Source organism: Trichechus manatus, unplaced genomic scaffold (genome assembly GCF_000243295.1).
Source record: "Trichechus manatus latirostris isolate Lorelei unplaced genomic scaffold, TriManLat1.0 scaffold00089, whole genome shotgun sequence".
NCBI lineage: Eukaryota > Metazoa > Chordata > Mammalia > Sirenia > Trichechidae > Trichechus > Trichechus manatus.
Genome location: NW_004444025.1, coordinates 7377329 through 7399807, shown reverse-complemented (window position 1 = coordinate 7399807; position 22479 = coordinate 7377329). Strand labels below are relative to the sequence as shown.

General features: G+C 35.4%; 1 protein-coding gene across 2 annotated transcripts in view; it reads left to right on the top strand.

Moving 5' to 3' along the window:
• FSTL5 (follistatin like 5) overlaps positions 1 to 22479 on the top strand; it is a 903458-nt gene that overhangs the window by 731538 nt on the left and 149441 nt on the right. For both annotated transcript variants that reach the window (XM_004382055.1, XM_004382054.2), the window contains 2 exons: positions 10591 to 10752; positions 15371 to 15505. In XM_004382055.1, the coding sequence (XP_004382112.1) occupies positions 10591 to 10752; positions 15371 to 15505 (297 nt within the window). The remainder of the gene's footprint in view (positions 1 to 10590; positions 10753 to 15370; positions 15506 to 22479) is intronic.

Below are 22479 nucleotides of genomic sequence, written 5' to 3'. Positions count from 1 at the left end.
CTAATTCTTATTGTTTCCTTCCTTCTGGCACCTGAGGGCTTCTTTTGCTGCTCTCTTTCTACTTGTTCCAGTTGTAGGGTTAATGTTTTGATTATGACCCTTTCTTCTTTTTGGATGTGTGCATTTATTGCTATATACTGACCTCTGAGCATTGCTTTGGCTGTGTCCTGAAGATTCTGGTAGGATGTGTTTTCATTCTCGTTTGAGTCTATGAATTTCTTTATTCCACCCTTAATTTCTTCTATAACCCAGTAGTTTTTGAGCAAGGTGTTGTTCAGTTTCCATGTTTTTGATTTTTTTCCTTGCTTTTTCTGTTGTTGATTTCTACTTTTATGGCTTTATGTTCAGAAAAGATGCTTTGTAATATTTCGATGTTTTGCATTTTGTTAAGGCTTGCTTTATGGTCCAATATGTGGAACAGACAGACATTTTAACAAATGGTGCTGGCAAAACTGGATGTCCATCTGCAAAAAAATGAAACAGGACCCATACCTCAAACCATATACAAAAACTAATTCAAAATGGATCAAAGACCTAATTATAAAGCCAAAAACTATAAAGTTCATAGAAGAAAAAATAGGACCAATACTAGAGACCCTAATAGATGGCAGTAACAGGATAGAAACCATAACCAGCGACACACAAACTGCAGACGATAAACTTGATAACTGGGATCTTTTAAAAAGTAAACACTTATATTCATCAAGAGACTTCACCAAAAGAGTAAAAAGGGAACCTACAGACTAGGAAAAAATATTTGGACATTACATGTCAGACAAAGGTCTAATCTCAAAAATGTACAATAAAATCCAAGACCTCTACAACAAAAGGACAAATAATCCAATTAAAAATTGGGCAAAGGAAATGAACAGACACTTCACCAAAGAAGACATTCAGGCAGCCAACAGACACATGAGGAAATGCTTGTAATCACTAGCCATTAGAGAAATGCAAATTAAAACCACAATGAGATACCATCTCACCCTGGTATTACTGGCACGAATTAAAAACACTGGAAACAATAAATGTTGAAGAAGCTGCGAGCAATCGCAACTCTTATGCGCTACTGGTGGAATGGCTAATGATAAAACCATTTTGGAAAATGATATGGCGCTTCCTTAGAAAGCTAGAAATAGAAATACTATACAATCCAGCAATCCCACTCCTAAGAATATATCCTAGGGAAATAAGAGTCGCCACACGAATAGAAATATGCACACCCATGTTCATTGCAGCATTGTTCACAACAGCAAAAAGATGGAAATAACCTAGATGCTTATCAAAAGCTGAATGGATAAACAAACTATGGTACATACTCACAATGGACTATTATGCAATGATAAAGAACAATGATGAATCTGTGAAGCATCTCATAACATCCATGAAACTGGAGGTCATTATGCTGAGTGAAATAAGTTAATCACAAAAGGACAAATATTGTATGTGGCCTCTACTGTAAAAACTCATGAAAAAGTTTACATACAAAAAGTAACAATCTTTGTTGGTTAAGAGGGATGGGAGCGGTGGGGGGCGGAATAAAATAGACAATAGATAAGTGATAACTTTGCTGAAGGCTAAGACAGTGCACAATACTGGGGAAGCCAGCACAACTTGTACAAAACAAGGTCATGGAACCTCCATAGACACATCCAAACACCTTGAGGGACCAAATTCCTGGGCAGAGAGCTGTGGGGACCATGGTTTCATGGAACATCTAACTCAACTGGCATAACACAGTTTATAAAGAAAATGTTCTACATTCTACTTCGGTGAGTAGCATCTAGGGTATAAAAACCTGTGAGCAGCCATCTAAGATACTCCACTGGTCTCACCCCTTCAGGAGCAAGGGAGAATGAAGAGAACAGGATACAAGGAAAAGATTAGTCCAAAGGACTAATGGACCACAATTACCACAACCTCCACCAGACTGAGTCAAGTACAACTAGATGGTGCCCGGCTATTTCCACTGACTACTCTGACGGGGATCACAACAGAGGGTCCCAGACAGAGCTGGAGAAAAATGTAGAACAAAATTCTAACTCACAAAAAAAGACCAGACTTACTGGTCTGACAGAGACTGGAGAAACCAAAAATATGGCCCCCAGACACCCTTTTAGCTCAGTAATGAAGTCACTCCCGAGATTCACTGTTCAGCCAAAGATTAGATAGCCCCATAAAACAAAACAAGACTAAAGGGGCACATCAGCCCAGTGGCAAGGACTAGAAGGCAGGAAGGGATAGGAAAGCTGGTAATGGGGAACCCAAGTTTGAGAAGGGACAGTGTTGACATGTTGTGGGTTGTTAACCATTGTCATAAATACTATATGTGTACTAACTGTTTAAGGGAAACTATTTGTTCTGTAAACCTTCATCTAAAGTACAATAAAAAATAAAAATAAAAAAAAAAAAATTCTGGTCACCTGAAGTTTTGGGGTTGGATAGGGGCAGGAAAGATAAAACAGTATATCCGATTCTGTACGGCCACAGGGCCAGTCTCTTGTCTCAGTCTTTCACTTGATTATCATCTCTGACTGGTAGAATCCTCACCTGGCTTAGTCAATATTCTTGGAGCGTTAATAGCTTTTGTTCCTTGTTGGCTTGGGACTTCCGCCTTCTGTTCTCATTCAGCCATTCCTCATTATATTTCTAGGTCTACTTATGCTTTCTAGAGATGTTTTTGCATTGTTTTTCAGTATTTTAAGTTTTATTCCGAAAGATTCTTGATCGGAATCATTTAGTCCATTATTACTTTAAATTGAAAGTTCCTAAGTAATCCAAATCTCACGTTTAGTTTATTGATTCTCTTCAGTTATGATTAATATATTTAACCAATCTATGTCAGTTTTAATGCCAATGGTTATCCATGTCTGTCTAAATACTCTCAAGTTCTTCACAAGAAATGTTGGGTGATGAATAACATGAAAATTTTGATATAATTCCAGTCTTATAGAGAAGTTGCAAAAATAGTGCAAGGGACTCCCATATGCCTTTACTCAGATTTGTTATTTACCTTTTTTTCAATTGGCACTCTCTCTCTCTCTCTCCCCGTCTCACTGTCTCTCTGTCTTTCCTCATCCGTCTCCCTCTCTCTACTCTAGCTCTGCCTCTGCATCTCCCTCTGTCATCTCTATCACCTCCCTCTCTAGCTATATGTACATTTTTCTGAATAATTAGAAAATGAGTTTGAGATAATTTTTATTTTTATAAGTTAGTATGCATTTCTAAAAAGAATATTCTTTTACATAACCACATTACAATTATTAACATGGTGAAATGTATCATTGATACACTTCTATTATCTAATCCCTAGTCCATAGTCACATTTTGACAATTGTCCTAATAATATACTTCATAGCTACTTTTTCCTGGTCCAGGATCCAATCCAGATTCACACCATGCATTTAGTTACCATTTTTCTTCATTCCTTTTTTTCTTATGTTATTTTTTAAAATTTATTTTGTTGTTGTTGAGAATATACAGAGAAATCATATACCAATTCAACTGTTTCTACATGTACTGTTCAGTGCATTGATTACAATCTTTGACTTGTACAATCATTCTCACCCTCCCTTTCTGAGTTGTCCTTCCACCATTAACATAAATTCACTACCTCTAAGGCTCCTATCTAATCTTTCTAGTTGCTGTTGTCACTTTGATTCCATATAGATAGTTCTGAAAAGAGCATAAGCCTTTATTTTCTTCAAGGGATGTAAAATACACATAATATGAAATTCATCACTTTACCCATTTAAAAGTGTACAACTCAGAGGTTTTAGTACATTCTCAATGTTGTGCAACCATCACCACTGTCTAATTCCAGGAATTTTTTTTTTTAGGATTTTTAAGTCTTTATTTTTAGAGAAGTTTTAGGTTTACAGAAAAATAACGCAGAAAGTACACAGTCCCATAAACCCTCTCTACATGCTGTTTCTCCTATTATTATCATTTTGCATTGATTGTTTTCCTATTGTTGAGTTTTAAAGTTCTTGGTATATTGTGAATGCAAATTCTTTATAAGATATGTGTTTGGCAAATACTTTTCTCTAAGTCTGTGGTTTGTCAAAATATTTTTATAACCTTAAATATAAAGCCCATACCTATTAAGTCATCACTCACAACTCCTCTTTCCACACACCCCCAGTCCTTGGCAACCACTTTGCTGTCTCTATGGACTTTCCTGTTCTGGACATTCAATAGTAGTAGCTTCACACACTATGTGACCTTTTGTGTTTGGCTTATTTCACTTAGCATAATGTTCTTGAGATTTCCCTATGCCGTAGCATGTAACAGCGTTTTGTATTTTTTAAGGCTCAATAATATTCCACTATGAATAAGCTATATTTTTGTTTATGCATTCACCAGTTGATTGCCATTTGTTTTGTTTTGTTTTTTCCCACCTTTTGGCTATTGTGAATAGTGCTACTGTGAACATTTGTATACAAGTTTTTGTTTGAATACCTGTTTTCAGTTTTGGGGGAGTATATACTTAAGAGTTGAATTGCTGGGGCATATGGCAACTCTACTGAGGAACTGCTAAACTGTTTTCCACAGCAGGTACACCGTTTTACATTCTCACCTATGTAATGTATTAGGTAATGTACTAGGATTCCAATTTCTCCACATTCCTGCCAACACTTGTTGTTTTCTACTTCAATGACTATAACTATCCTAGTGGATGTGAATTAATAGATCATTGTGGTTATAATTTGCATTTCCATAATGATTAATGATGTTAAACATCTTTTTATGTGCTTATTGGCCATCTGTATATCTTCATCAGAGAAATGTCTATTCAAGTCCTTTGCCCATTTTAAAATTGGTTTGTTTGACTTTAGTTGTTAAGCTGTAATACTTATTTATATACTGTGGATATTAGACCTTCATCAGGTAAATAGTTTGAAAGTGTGTTGTCCTGTTCTGTGAGTTGTCTTTACCCTTCCTTAATAGTGTCCTTTAATATGCAAACATTTTGTTTTTATGAAGTGCAATTTATTTTTAATTTTGACGCTTATATTTTTATTGTCATATCTGATAATCCATTGTCAAATATAAGGTCCTGGCAATATATCTCTGTTTTCTTCTAAGATTTTTATAGATATTACATTTACATTTTGAGTTAATTTTTATATATGGTGCAAGATAAGATCTATCTTTGTTCTTTTGCATATGGATATCCAGTTGTCTCAACATCATACTTTGAAATGAATTCTTTCTCAATTTAAAATCTTGGCAACCTTATCCAAAATCAAATGGTCATAGATCATATGGATATCCAGTTGTCTCAACATCATACTTTGAAATGAATTCTTTCTCAATTTAAAATCTTGGCAACCTTATCCAAAATCAAATGATTATAGATGTAAGGGTTTATTTCTTGACTTTCAATTCTGTTCCTTTGGTCTATGTGTCTGTCCTTATAACAGTACCACATTGTTTTGGTTACCACTGCTTGGTAAGAAGTTTTGAATTACAAAAGTTGTGGGTACTTTAACTTTGATCTTTTCAAGATTGTTTTCATTTGACTTTTAAAATCAGGTGGCTGATTTCTGCAAAACAGTTGGAATTGTGAGAGGGCATTCTATCTGTTGTTAAATTTGGCAATATTGCCCTCAAAACAGCATTGTCTTCCAACTGATGATCACAGGTGCTTTGTCATTTTTTTAGGTATTATTTAATTTATATGAACAATTTTTTTTAAGTTTTTGGTGTAGTCTTGCATCTTCTTGTTTACATTTATCACTAAGTATTTTATTATTTTGTAAATGGAATTATTTTCTTAATCTCCCTTCCAGATTGTTCGTTGCTAACGTATAGAGATACAACAGATTTTTGCATGTCTATCTCGTATCCTGCAACTTTACTGAATTCATTTATTAGCTCCTCCAATAAATAGTTTCTAATCTGTAGGTTCTTTGGGATATAAATATATATATTTATATCTTTAATCTGTGAATAGAGATACAGGGATAATTTTCTTCTTGCGCTCTTTCCTTTTAATTTGGATAACTTTTGTTTTATTTATTTTTTCTTTCCCAATTGTTATGGCTAGGACTTCCAGTACAGTGTTGAGTAGAAGTGGGGAGGGTGGACATCCTTATCTTGTTTCAGATTTTAGGTGGAAACTTTTCAGACTTTCACTATTAAATATGATGTTAGATGTGGGATTTTCACAGATGTCCTGTGTCATGCTGAGCATGTTCCCTTCTATTTCTATTGTGTCTAGTGTTTTTAGTCATGAAAGGGTGTGGGTTTTGTCAAATGCTTTTTTTCAAAATACTGAGATAATTATATATTTCTTTTTTACCCTCTTCATTTTATTAATATAGTTTATTATATTAATTGTATGTGGAACGACCATTTTTCCTGGAATAAGTTTCCCTTGTTCCTGATGTATAATTCCCTAATATGATCTGGATTTTGTTTGCTAGCTTGTTAAGGATGTTTACATCTTTTTTCGTGATGTATATTTCTGGCTTGTGTATCAGAATAATGTTAAGTAATGATTTATCAATATTTTGATATATTAATATTTTTGTTATGTTGATTATATAGTGATAAATAAGAATAATAATAAATGAGTTAGTGAGTGTCCCTCCTCTTTTGTAATTTGGAAGTGTGTGAGAAAGACTGGCATTAATTTGTCTTTAAATGTTTTGTAGAATTCCCATTGAAGCCATCTGGTCCTGGACTTTTATTTTTTGAGAGATTTCTCATTACAAATTCAATCTCTTTAATTGTTATAGATGTGCTCAGATTTTCTATTTCTTCTTGAGATAGCATTGGGAGTATGTATGTTTTTAGGAATGTGTCCATTTCATCTAGGTTGTCTAACTTGTTGGTGTAAATTTGTTCATAGTATTGTTTTCTAATCCCCTTTATTTCTGTAAGGTCAGTAGTAATGCCCCCATTTCCATTTCTAATTTTGGTAATTTGAGTTTTCTCTCTATTATTAATCACTCTAGCTAATGGTTTGTAAATTTTGAACATAGTTTCATAGAACCAACTTTTGTTTTCATTGATTCTTTTGTTTTTCTATTCTCTATTTCCTTTATCTCTGCTCTATTATTCTTATTATTATTTTGTTTATTTGTTTGTTTTTATCCTTCATTCTGCTAGCTTGGGTTTAGTTTCTTTACCTTTGTGGTCCTTTAAGGTGTAATGTTAAGTTATTGATTTGAGATCTCTCTTCTTTTTTACGTAGGCATTTTTGCAGCTATATATGTCTTTCTGCTCACTGCTTTGGCTGCATGCCCTAAGTTTTTTTATGTCATGTTTTTTATTTCATCTGTTCTAAAGTATTTTCCAATTTCCTTTGTTATTTCTTCTTTGACACATTGGTTGTTTAACAGCATATTTTGCTTAATTTCCATATATTTTTGAATTTTTCTGTTTTAATTCTGTAATTGATTTCTAGCTTTATTTCACTGTGGTAGAAGGTACTTTGTACGGCAATTTTTTAAAATTTATTTTGACTTATTTCTGACCTAATGTGTATTATATTCTGAAGAATGTCCATGCATTCTTGAAAAAAATGTGTATTCTTCTGTTTATTTATAGTGTTGTTCAGGTCCTCTGTTTCTTTTTTGAACTCTGTCTGATTGCTCTGTCTATTATTAAAAGTGGAATATTGAAATCTTCAGCTATTATGGTAGCTATTTCTCCCTTTAGTTCTATCAATTTTTACTTCACATACTTTGAGGTTCTGTTGTTAGGTCGGAGCCCTGGTGGTGCAGTGGCTAAGAGCTATGGCTGCTAACCAAAAGGTCAGCAGTTTGAATCCACCAGCCACTCCCTGGAAATGCTATGGGGCAGTTCTCTGTCCTATAGGGTTGCTATGAGTTGAGATTGACTTGACAGCAGTGGGTTTGATTTTTTTATTCTTAGATGAAGAGCTCTGGTGGCATAGTGGTTAAGTGCTCAACTTAACCAAAAGGTCAGTGGTTCAAACCTAGCAGCCTCTCTGTGGCAGAAAGATGTGGCGGTCTGCTTCCATAAAGATTTACAGTCTTGGAGACCCTATGAGGCAGTTCTGCTCTGTTCTATAGGGTCAATATGTGTCAGAATCCATTTGGCAGTGGCTTTTGGTTTTGGGTTATTGTTAGGTGTGTGTATGTTTATAATTGTTATATCTATTTGAAGGATTGACACTTTAATCATTATATAATTTCCTTCTTTATTCCTTATGACAATTTTTGACTTAAAGTCTATTTTTTTCTAACATTAGTACACCTACTCCAGCTGTTTTTTGTTTTTGCGTTTTCAGCTTATTTGCATTGTTGGATCTAAAGTGATCTATTATAGGTAGTATAAGTCCAATGTCTGTACTTCCTCAGGGACAGTCTCAATTATATATATATTTTTTTCCTGTATGGCAGTACACATTCTTGTTTCTTTTAATACCTTGTAGTAATTTTTGTTTAAAAGTGGACATTTCGAATATTACAGTGTGGCAACTCTGGAAATCAGATATTCCTCACTCACCAGGGTCTCTTGTGGCTGGTTGATTTATTTATTTATTTTTTGTCTACTAACACTTTCGAACTTACTTTGTAAAGACTATATTATTTGTCATGTGTGGCCACTAATGTGTCTATACTCTTAGCTTAGTGGTCAGCTAGTGATTCAATATAAATTTCCTTAAATGTTTGAAGCAAACAAAAAAAAAGAAACAAGCAACAAAAGAAACTTCAAGTCTTTGTTGTTGGGACATGCCTTCAACACTCAGCCAGGCAGTTTAAAGCTCTGACTTACTCTTCACTTACTGCTTGTGCAGAGCCTGAAGGTCAGATAGAGGTGAGCTCTCAAGAGCCTTCTCAAGTCCTTTCTGTACATGCACCCACTGTTAGGCATCCCTGTGGCCTTCTAGATTCCCAGAAATATGTGGGAGCTTTTCAAGGCTCTTATTCCCCAATGTATCTCATTCTCCAGTCTTTCATCCCAAGCTTTTCAGCTAGTCTATTGTTTGTCCCACCTGTTATTCCTTGCCCCAAGTGAGAGTTGCTAATACATTTTACTTTAATTGTTTTAGCAAATGCCTTCTGGATAGCTGTCTCAGCCCTGGGAGATTTCCAAGTTAGGCCAAGAAGCGCTGAGTTGCTAGTTCTACAAGCCATTAAACCATTTGCGACAAGAACCACATTCTTTGAGATTAAGGTCCTTCTGCTCTGGTACTAGGAACATGTGATGGAAGTGCGGGCTATTTTCTTCAAAGATGCCACTGAGCTGGGGAGTAGGGGGTGGGACCAGGGTAGGTTAAAATGGCACGAAGTTTTCTTACCTAGTTTCAGCTGGGTTTTTTCCCCTTGATTAAGTATTCAACAATTTTTTGTAAACTTTGGATTGGTTTCCAACTTCCAGTTAAGTTGATTCTGACAGTTTTCCCAGTTCAGTTTATTCATGCTTTTGTGGAGGGAGGGACTTTTGAAGATCCCTACTACACAACGTTTATTAATGTCACTCTTTGTCTTTCTTAATTTTGGTATATTTTTAATTATAGAGGGTAGTAATTTTGTACAATATCCCAGCATTTTTGTTTGTCTGTTGTTTTCTTATTATTAATTCCGATTTTATATTCATTATTGTCAGGATCACACAGAAGTGATATTCTATCCTATTGCATCATATCAGGATTGCTAATTATTATAATTAATCCTTTTCTAACTTTAACATTCTTTATATATCTATGACTTTACATGCTACATTAAAGGAAAATTTCCCCTTGTCATTTATTTATGTATATGAATATGGATGAATAGAGTCTTATTTTACTTAATTCCTTATACTCCTTTACCTTGTTTTCATGCTCACATTGCTACATATTTGGCCAGTGAGAGCCCTTCCTAAATTTATGTGTGTGTGTGTGTGTGTGTGTGTGTGTGTTTGCGTGTGTGTCCCTTTGATATGCCTCTGGTTCTCTGAGGACTTCTTTAATTTCTGGGACAACAAAATAATCCAGGATCATGTTGTCCATTCCCTGATACAGTCCTGGAAGGAATGCGGGTGCATTTCAATGGCTAACGGTATTTGGAAACTCAGAACTGCAGAAATATGAAACATCATTAAAAATATATGCTTAGAGGAAACTGAGTTTCTGTTACGAATGATGGTATAATTTGGTAATGGATAAGGATGATGGCTGAACAACGTGATGAAAGGAACTAATGTCACTGAACTGTATATGTGAAGACTGTTAAAATGTCAAATATTTTGTTACATATATATTTACTGCTATATATGTATATGCTTATATATACATATACATATACAAACACACACACACCTATGTGTGTATATATAGAGAGGGAGTCCTGGTGGTGCAGTGGTTAAGAGCTTGGCTGCTAACCGAAAGATCAGCAGTTCGAATCCACCAGCCACTCCTGGGAAACCCTATGGGGCAGTTCTACTCTGTCCTATAGGGTCACTATGAGCTGAATTGACTTGACAGGAGCAGGGTTTGTTTGATGGTATATATATGTATGTATGTATATTACTCATAGTTTTCTCATGATGCTGTATTTGTTGGTTTCGTTTTGGAGAAGCAAATGATAAATAATGTCATTAATGTACTTTCTTTTCCATTCCTTCCTTCAGTTCCTCCAGTCATCCGGGTGTATCCAGAGAGTCAAGCTAGAGAACCTGGGGTAACGGCAAGTCTTAGGTGCCATGCAGAGGGTATACCAAATCCTCAGCTTGGCTGGCTGAAGAACGGAATTGATATTACACCAAAGTTATCCAAGCAACTCACGCTTCAAGGTGCCTTGTACTTGCATTTTTTTTTTCTTTTAAGTGACCATATAAAAATTTTTAACTAAAACTTATAGCATATTTTTATATTATTTAGTAAAAAGAGACAATGAGTCTTGGTGGCAACAGAATGGCATGAATGTGAATATAATATATATTGTACTTAAGACAGTATATTTGAAATAGAATCCTTTCATACTTTTACTGTTTTACATAAGAGTCTTGTCATGATGCTTAATTATGTCATTCTTTTGGTGATAAGTAAAATATTAAATTATGTAACTGTTAAATATTTGTCCATGAATTGCAGCAGACACACTGAACAGGATAATTGGATCTCTTCATAAAAATGTATATCTGAATATTTCAACCTTTAATGTGTAAATGATATGTTAAAATATGTACTATGGAGGGTTTCAATAGTATAAAACATTTTTGTGAATGATTTGCAGCATACTTTGTAACTAAAGAGAAGATAAAGTGAAAAAATCAGTTAATCAGTTTGTTTACATTCCTTTTTAAAAATATGCATTGTAATATATAAAATATTCTGTATATTCCATTATTCTAATGTGTAGGCATCATTCAATTATTCTACAGATTAGAGTAATAATAATTACATGGGAAATGACAAACCAAAAAAAAAAAAAAAACAATTTGTTAAGGCCCAATAGTATACATAGTGCAAAAGCAGTTGCAGATAATATGTTGATAGAATTGGTTGGAAAAAACAAAACAAAACACAAGTCTTATTTCCAATTTTAGGAGTAGCCCACATCAAATCATCCTACCTAAAATATCTGTTGAATAGGTATTATATATCTTATTCTTTGCCTTTAAAATTCTTCAACTCATATTACTGTAAATGAATATATTTCCATTTTTTATTATTTCTTAAAGTATAGGCTTCTTTTACTATTCCATTTAAATGTTGAATATGTTTAAACAGTATACATTTTTTAAAAAAGCTTTTCAAGACTTTTATTTATTTCTGTAAGTCAAAGAGGACATGTCTGTTAAAGTATGCTTCAACTTTAAAACTTTAATCCTATAAGTCACTATATTAATATAAGTAAGCCCAACCAATTTACAAATTTACATCCACTGCTTGCATCCTGGGGTCTATAATCTGAGAACAGGATTGGTCTGATTAACAGAAATTACAGTGAAGAAATTTTAAGTAACTTCTGATTCTGTCATTTCTTGCCCTTTTAATAGCAGTAAACCGTATTATGTAAGCATATAGTATTTTTGTTTTCAAAATATATAAGAAAGCACATTTGGGGAGTTTGTTCCACTCTCTATATTCAAAGAGTGAGAACCCTTGCAAAATGAGTGTTGCCATTTTTAAAGACGGGAGAAAATAGGTAGATGTGGAGGCAATATGAAATAATAAAAGGGAAGACAGAGCACAGCCTAGGAGATAAATCTGGGTGCCTATGAGCAGGGAATTCTGTGTGAGCTTCTGTGTAATCATATACTACCAGATACTATGGTTGTTTTCCCTGTCTGATGTGAACAGTTTGTGCTTGGCAAACTAACAGAAAGGTGGATAGTTTGAACCTACCCAGTGGCTCTGTGAAGAAAGGCCTGGTGAAGAAAGGCCAAGGAAACCCTGTGGAGCTTAGTTCTACTCTGTAATGCATGGGATTGCTGGGAGTCAGAATTGACTTGATGGCAATATTTTTCTTTGTTTATTTGTTTTGGTTTGCTGTTGTTTAAGTATCTGTTCATTTATCAGAGGCTTATTTAGCATTCGTGTATGAGGCCCAAGCCTAGGCCCTAACTAAGTAACTATGGCAATGAAGAGAAGAGCTAGGCATAATATACGGATGAGGATGAGAAGACCTAGGTATGATATACGGATAAGGATGAGAACACCTAGGTATGACATACGGATGAGGACGAGAAGACCTAGGTATGATATACGGATGAGGATGAGAAGACCTAGGTATGACATATGGATGAGGATGAGAAGACCTAGGTAAGTTATACAGATGAGGATGAGAAGACCTAGGTATGACATACGGATGAGGATGAGAAGACCTAGGTATGATATATGGATGAGGATGAGAAGACCTAGATATGATATACTGATGAGGATGAGAAGACCTAGGTGAATATACAGATGAGAATAAGAAGACCTAGGCAGAATATATGGATGAGCGGGAGTGAGAAGCTGGATAAACACAAATAATTTCTTAGCATGAGAATGAAGATAATTAATACAAAGGGACTAAACACCAGCAGACTGGAAGGTGAATCATATAATAATACAGTAACAAAAGAATAGAGGTTTTGAGAATGAGAAGAATGTTCAACAATTTCAGATGCATACAGAGGCCAATGAAGTCTTTGAGATGTGTCACAGATCAGCTCATTAGTTGGTCATTGTGACGTTTGGAAGAACAGTATTAGTAGCAATCAGTGTTCTGTGGGTTAAGAGATGAAAAGAAGGAAAGAAGGAAAAAAAACTCTCTCCCGATTTTTAAAGTAAGGAAAGAGAAAGTAGTAGCATTTTGTCGGGAGGGTCAGGAATAATGGAGTTTTTTTTTTTTTTTTCTTGGAAAACTTACGAGTTGTAAGAAACATCAATGGAGAGAAAGTGTTGGGTGTTACTGGAGGGGTGAAGGATGAAAGAGTGGTAGAAATCAACAAGAGAGGAGAGGTGATTTGCCTGGAAAAGAAATAGAAAGCCTCCTTTGAGAAGTAAATGTAGGTAAAGACGTAGATGGCAAGAGGAATTTTTGGGTTTACTTTCTGATCGCTTCCTTGTATTTCATGATTTAAGGAGCAAGGTAACATAGAGTAAGGAAGTTAATATTACAGTGGGGAACATGAAACAAGGAGTAATAGTTTAAATAAAAATGAAAAGTCAAGTGGAAGTACTATCAAGGAACACTGAAAATTCTGCAAGTTTAAAACCGGATTTGCATATTTGTAAATTTGCCACGCTACGGTCTCATAATTCACTCTGAGAACTAGATGCAGGGAAACCAGGTGCAGAGATGCATCAGATTATTCCAGTTTGGAGGTTAGTAAGGTAGGTGTGGTGTGATTAATGGACACTGAAATTGGTACTCTGGCAAGAGAATGGAAATCATTCAGAAATGCTAGATTGTGTAAGGAAGAAGGGGAAGACACTGACTCCTACAGGTTCGGAGAATATATACAAATCTTAGGAAAAGAGAATTTGAAGAAGGAATAAATCTTTGAAGTTTCAAGATAATCTCGACAATGCAGGGTGTTAAGTGTATGGATCTTGAAAGAAAAGCTGTGTCTTTTGGAGAGAGCCATGTTTCATCTAAACAAGAGGCTGGTGCAGGCTTCAGTACATTGTTCACAGTCTGTCTTTTCAAGCAGTGGTCTGCCAGCTCTGGCCCACAGACCAAACAGGACTTGTTGCCTGTTTTTCTAAATAAAGTATTTTAAAATACAAACACATCCATTTGTTTAAATTCTGTCTATACCTGTTTTCATGCTACTTCAACAGAGTTGAGTATTAAGTAGTTACCCCAGAGACTGTGTTTTACAAAGTGTGAAATTGTTACTATTTAACCTTTTACAGAAAAAAGCTTGCCATTCCCCATTTTATGGTAGTGATTCTCAACAAAAGACTGAGGGATAGGGATGGGCAGTAAGCACTGGAAAATTGAGAAAAGGGTTCAAGTGATTGGAATGAGTATCCCTCCTTCCCAAACACCCACTTCCCCTCCATATCTCACCAACATCCCGTTGAGGACCACTGTCTCTTCAGAAGGACATTAAAGTCCCATCATAATTCACTCCCAACTTAGATTAATAGTCTATTTCCCTGTTTGTTTTTTACCCTTGTCTCTCCAGTATCAGCCACAACAAGTATTTTAGCTCCTACCTGTCAGAGTTAGCCGTGTTCTGTTTTGTTACGCATGGTGCTCTGTTGCTGGTTGTCCAGAATTCCTGACTAGACAGCTGTACAATTTCACTGTGTTCGTTTTCTAATAGAGTAAAACTCCATGAGTATACACCTTATGATGATGCAGACTAGGACTTGATGTACTGATCCAGGCTCCCAGATGTCCGCAACTCCCAACTAGAGAGCTAAATATGCTCACCCCATTCATTTCCTCTCCTAATCATTCCAGACATGTAATAGGGCCACAGTAATAAGCATGATGAAAGGCCATAGTATTATTTTTGCATTACGTAGCCCACTTAATTTCTTTATACAAATATCTTTTCATATCTATTCTCCTGTAAATGAACTATATTGGTATTACATAAATCGGCTGTAAAAGCTTAGGACAAAGTGCATTCTGAATATTACAAATAAATATAGAAAGTGAAATTATGGTTATCAATATGAAATACTTCATATACAAGATAGGAAATAGAAAATGGATATAAAATATGAAGTGTGTACATTGGATCTATAATACTGGGGCTCTCTGTAACAGAATGACAGCGGCACAGGTTATAAAACACATGGATGCTTCTGGAATAATTTGGCATGCTTGCAAAGCATGGAACTAGGAAGAAAAACACTTTAATTAAGACAAGCTAAGAAAACTGTCTGACTGTGTAATCAGAAAGCACTGTACCAAAACTGAAATTGTGGTTTACAAGTGCATTTGCTTTCTGTTTTCAGCAAATGGCAGTGAGGTTCACATAAGCAATGTACGTTATGAAGATACGGGCGCGTACACTTGTATCGCAAAGAATGAAGCAGGAGTGGATGAAGACATCTCTTCTCTTTTTGTGGAAGATTCGGCTAGAAAGACCCGTATGTATTAAACACACACACACACACACACACACACACACACATGCACACGCACCAGACTCAACTTCACAATGCAACTCTGACAAAAAACAAGGACACCAAAAAACTCCATGAAATCCACAGTGCATATAAGACAATAGTTTTAATATGTAGGAAAGAGAGGACTTTTGAAATATTTAAAGTAGACTTAGGATTAAAAAACAAACTTTGTGATATTTTCAACACAGTACTAGCATTTGTTTCTTTTTCAAGTGTTATATAGGATGTTTTAGGCCATATCTTTTCCCATCTGCTCGTACAAGAATGTTAATTCTTTGAAAATCCTCCTTCCAATCTATGTTTTGGGAATACAAAGCATTTGATCCCAAAATATACCCAAGGGGTATCCTTTGGATGTTAACAAATTAATACATTTTTCTGTCGGTGTCATTGAGCCAGTGGCCCCATAGCTGTATAGCAGTGCTTCTCTGCCCTAAGGTTCCTGCCACCACCGCATTCAAGCCCCTGGAGATGACACCACTCAAAGGGCTACTCTGCGTTTAGTGCTAGAAATCCATTGTCATCGCTTCACTTGTCTCCTGATTGTCTCCTGAAGGGATAACAAAAACACACTCTTCTTTTTTTGCTTACTACTTGACTACTTGGTGACAGGGATATGGATGTGGTAGAGATGCTAAAGGTGGAGTTTTGGTTACAGCTGAATTTCTTAGAACTCAAAGCACTATTACAGTGTTTATCGAGTGAATTTTCTGAGGGGGCAAACACACAGACCTCCTCTTCCCGTGATCCACACAAGCCACACTATGTCTTGTTTGGGATTGGATCTGTCCATATCTGGAGCTACTATTCCCCTGGCAACGTGCTCCTCAGTCTCATTTGTCATGCCCATTTCCCCCACCCATTAATCTAAATTGCTTTTAGGGACCCTGTTATTCTTGGGGCATTCCAATTAGTTTGACACTTCCATTTCTCTGAATGTTAAAACATTGTCATAGAAGGCTTCTTACTCGTCTTTAAATCAGCAGGTACATGTAGATATGAGTGGATTCTATGGGAAAGGGGAATCTTACCCAGGCCCCAACTCCCAATGTATCTGCATCTGTGTTTGATCCTGCTGGGATAACCATCATTACAAACATACACTTAGAAAGTTCTTAAGGTAAACAAAGAAAAACAAAAGCTGAATTTAGAAAACTGGGTAATGTCCACCAAAATTTCTTTATTCAATCCCTTTATCTATTTCTACTAAATACCAATTTTCAATATGCATTCTGGTGAAAATTAATTTTGGTTGACAAATAATTTAAAAAAATAGTTTTGTTTGTCCTGTATGATTCCATTTGTGAAGCAGATTTAAATTGCAAATCTGTACTCTGATTTTCCTTTAATTTTGTTATATATTTTTCACAATATTTTCCTAATTACATTAAAGCACCTAGACATAGTTTCTTTAATCAGTGAATCACTACCTACCAGCATGTAAATTTCAGGAAATGTTTAGAGCAAGACAATATAATTTTATTCTTATATTTAGTCTTATATATAAGTTGTTTATTTATGAAAAGTTTCTGAAGTGTTTTCACTGTAATTTTATTTATTTTAAATTCTTACAGGTCAGGTCAAAATAATATATTTAAATACATATATAAACAGATTGTATGTTAGAAGTATGTTTTTAAAATCAGAAGTAGCTTTTTTATGACATACAGCTGTGTATGTCATATTACATCTATGTTTACGGACCTTACCCAATTATCTTATTAGGGAGGAATAACGCAAATAAAATGTTTGGAGAGCTTTTCTTTCCACATCCGGAAGCAAATGTTTACAGATGTTACTTATATATTTAATTTGTGTGACTTCTTTAAGCCTCAAAATTAGAAATTGAACTAATTTTAGTGGTAGCCCAAAAGTCTCAAGCATTTATTGTTCATTTTTATATTCTACTCTTTTGTAGGCAAACATACACTGCTTCTTTGGAAGAACAGATTTTACTTATTATTAATGCCCTCTTAATTTCTGCTACTTTCTTGTTCTTTGTATTTGCTACCCTGATGATTGAGAAAATAACATATATATGTCTGTTGATGAAAGTGCCCATTTTTTTTTTGGAATCTGTGTGCATAATTACTATTAGGACAATACTAAATAAGTAAGCTAAACTGAGTAGATTATTAGAAAAATAAAGCCTTTTGTAAATCTTTATCTTAAGAATTACTCTGGGTTTTCTCCTAATTATACCATGGACACAAACTAATATTAATTATAAAAGGCAAATTTTTATTTTGACTGATAGATATTATCAAAAAATAATAAAGAGCCAGTCACAGACCCAGTGAAGGTTTTACTCTCATTGTTTATACATATTAAAACATTATCAACTTGTTCACATTCATCAGAAATAATATCAGAGGTCTATTTTCCTCTTAGTACTAATGGGACATGATAGATATTCAAAAAGCAAATTGCTATAATAGAAGAGCGTGAACTTTGGTTGCAATTGTTGTTCTATCAAGTTAATAGCCCTGTGATTTGGGGCTATTACATACATAGCCTGAGCTTTACTTTTCTGAGCTGTAATACAGAGTTATAAACACAGCTTGGGAACAGTGTCTGACCTCCTCCAACCCAACAAGGGAAGGAGAACCAATATCAACAGAACAAGGTTGACTCCCATGAGGTAGAGGCCAGACAAGCCTCCTCTCTCCTCCATCTTTACTAATTCTGTTCCTCCTTCGGCCCTCTCTACTTCTCTGCTGGCTTCGGTAATTCATTTCAATGGCCATACAGAACTCACAGACCATACTCACGGTTATGGGGTTTATTAGGGAAGTAACAGTTAGAATTCAGGCTCAGGCACACTCAGGGTACAGTTCATCCACCAAGATAGCCTCTCCGCAGCTGTGCTCACAGGCCCGCCTCTCCCTGGCCCTCAGTCTCTGCCCAGAGACACTCAGCTTTCTCTCTGTGTGGGCTGGGAAGCCCACTGCGTCATCTCCTGCTGCCAGGTCTCTGCTGCCACGTCTCTCCTTCCTTGGCGCTGGTGGGCTCCTCCTCTCTGCTCTGGAACTGGCTCTCTTTGAGGCAAAACTGATCAGTCCGCTTCTTAGGCCACAATTACCCTATCACACAGTCACCTGGGTGGGAGTTACAAGACCATGGCTAGAAGGGCCACACACGGAAGTAATTAATTGTTCAGCAGGAGTAAATAATAACTTACTCCTTAGCGAATGAGTTTTCTGTGCACATCATAAATAAACAAGTTATTGTGGTGTTAGACATAAAGTAGTTCTTCCTCTGACCCATACTTATTTTCTGTAAATAATTTATTTCTTGCTAGAAATGCAGACAAAAATCATAGTTTTAAAAAGGGCCCGCAGTACCCAGCAAATGACAGAACTCAGAGACTTTCCAAAAATGAATGATGAAGATAAATATAGATAAACCACTTGCCGTTGAGTCGATTCTGACTTGTGATGACCCCATGTGTGTCAGAGAAGAATTGTGCTCCATAGGGATTTCAGTAGCTGATTGTTTGAAAGTAGAATGCCAGGCCTTTTTTCTAAGGCACCGCTTGGTGGACTTGATCCTACAACCTTTCAGTTAGCAGCCAAGCTTTTTAACTGTGTGTACCAGTCAGGGGATTCATAGATAGAGATATAGATATAAACAGATATGGGGGTGTATGGGCGTCTATATTATTATATATCCAAATATAAAATGTCAATATTTCAATTAAAATTTAAAAACAAAATTGACTAAGTTGGTTCAGACATAAAGCTTTTCGTAATGGTAGATATTGGGAATTTTAATACAGGTCAGAATCTTTTCCCCAGGTCTAGCGTTATCACAGAGTCAAAGCAAAAGATACACTGTAGTTCTTCTATACATTGAGTCAGCTCATGCTTCTATTTTTAACATTCTTCTTTAATGCCTTTTTCTTCTGTTTTTGAAAGATGCAGGGGAAGACAGGTTTTAAATCCTATGTAGGCAGCAATAAAAATGGGGGAATATTTACAACTTTGGAACTAAATGACACAACACAGACTTGCTTTGTTTAGCTTTAGCTTCGAAGTACACATGCAGCTATTTTCCACATAATAGAGCCCTCGTCAATCACGTTTATTTCCTTACACTACGTTTCCAAGTTACGGTACTGTTGGGCACACTGATTCGTGCATAACATCATATGGCGAAGGACTTGGGTTTTGCTTTATTCCAGTCTTTGAGTGAAAAATCTTGAGTTACAGTGCCCGACTATGCCAACAAGCCTCATTGAAAGTTTCCTCATGTAACAAACTGTGCTACAAAAAAAAAAAAAAATCAAAATAATATACTCTACCGTTATATTAGGGACTGAGTGTGATAGCTAAGATTTAATGGAGTGATATATAGGGAGGATTTAAATGCAAAGAACAGTAGAAATGGCTCACGGGGACCTATGTGTTGCTTGTAACAGAGAGTAGAAGATGATAGGAAATACATGAGGAGGAGAAGATTAGGTAGAGGTAGTATGTTTGTTTGAAATTTTTTGCCCACAGCATAAACATTTGACATATTTCCATTCCCCGAGGGGAGTCTATTTCCATCCAGATAATAATGATTCATCTTCAAGATTAAGGTAAATGAAACAGTATGAAAGTAGACAGCTACTGAAAGCTTTTAAACTATGGCTGCATTCAACACTGACTACAGATTCTAGCACACTTTTCTAGGGTTTTAGTAAATATGATTAATCTAGCTTCTGGCAAATATCAGAATATATTTCTGAATATAATAGTATATACTTCATTATTTTCTTTTTAGCATTGTCACAAACAGTGCTACAGTTGGAAATATTGGACCACGGCAACAATCCTTACTTTAGAATTAATGTCAATAAATTAATACTGATTGAATATTATGAGCTAAAAATATATATATACAATTCCTTAACATCAGTACTTTAAATGTGTTAAACTCTAAAACAGAATAATGAATCAATGAATTCTATAAACATATAATGTTCATATATAAGTTAGTAATTATTATAAAAATACAATGAATGTAATTCACAATACAGAGATTTGGAAATATTGTAAAATGTTGCTACATGTACCTAAATATTTCAAAAGATGTATAAATGCTTAAGAAGTATATGACTATTTTAGAAGTAGAAGGGGTACAAAATTTTAGCCAGTAGAATTCAGCAACATATCAAAAAAATAATTCACCATGACCAAGTGGGATTTATACCAGATATGCAGGGATGGTTCAACATTAGAAAAACGATAAACTTAATCCATCGCATAAATAAAACAAAAGACAAGAACCGCATGATCTTATCAATCTATGCAGAAAAGGGATTTGACAAAGTCCAACAACAATTCATGACAAAAACTCTCAATAAAACAGGAATAGAAGGAAAATTCCTCAGTATAATTAAGGGCATTTATAAAAAACCAACAGCAAACACTATCCTAAATGGAGAGACTTTCAAACCATTCCCCTTGAGAACAGGAACCAGACAAGGATGCCCTCTATCACCACTATTATTCAACATTGTGCTGGAGGTCCTAGCCAGAGCAGTACGGCTAGAAAAAGAAATAAAGGGCATCCAAATAGGTAGGGAAGAAGTCAAAGTATCTCTATTTGTGGATGATATGATCTTATACACAGAAAATCCCAAAGAATCCACAAGAAAACTACTGGAACTAACAGAAGATTTCAGCAAAGTTTCATGATACAAGATAAACATACAAAAATCAGTTGGATTCCTTTACACCAACAAAGAGAACTTCGAAGATAAAATCACCAAATCAATACTATTTGCAATAGCCCCCAAGAAGATAAAATACTTAGGAATAAGTCTAACCAGAGACGTAAAAGATATTTTCAGAGAAAACTCCAAGACACTACTGCAAGAAACTAAAAGAGACCTGCATAAGTGGAAAAGCATACCTTGCTCATGGATAAGTAGACTCAACATAGTAAAAATGTCAATTCTACCCAAAGCAATCTACAGATACAATGCAATCCCGATCCAGATTCCAACAGCATTTTTTAATAAGATGGATAAACAAATCACCAAATTCATCTGGAAAGGGAAGAGGCCCTGAATAAATAAAGCATTATTCAAGAAGAAGAACAAAGTGGGAGGCCTTACACTACCTGATTTTAGGACCTATTATACTGTCACGGTAGTCAAAACAGCCTGGTGCTGGTACAACAATGGATATGTAGACCAATGGAACAGAGTTGAGAATCCAGATATAAGCTCATCCACCTATGAGCAGTTGATACTTGACAAAGGCCCAAAGTCCATTAATTGGGGAAAAGACAGTCTCTTTAACAAATGGTGCTGGCATAACTGGATATCTATGATATCTATATGCAAAAAACTGAAACAAAACCCATATGTCACACCATGTACAAAAAACTAACTCAAAATGGATCAGACTTAAATATAAAATTGAAAACGATAAAGATCATGGAAGAAAGAATAAAGACAAAGCTAGGAGCCCTAATACATGGCATAAACACAATCCAAACCATAAGTAACAATGCACAAGCAGCAGAAGAGAGACTAGATCAACGGGAGCTCCTAAAAATCACTTATGCTCATCAAAAGACTTCACCAAAAGAGTCAAAAGACAACACATAGACTGGGAAAAAAATTTTGGCTATGACAAATCCGGTCAGCGTTTAATCTCTAAAATCTACAAGATACTGCAAAACCTCAACAGGAAAAAGACAAATAACACAATTAAAAAATGGGCAAAAGATATGAACAGGCACTTCACCAAAGAAGATATTCGGCTAATAGACACATCAAGACATGCTCACAATCAGTAGCCATTAGAGAAATGCAGATCAAAACTGCAATGAGATATCATCTCACCCCAACAAGGCTAGCATTAATCAAAAAACACAAAATAACAAATGCTGGAGAGGTTGTGGTCTGACTGGAACACTTATACACTGTTGGTGGGAAT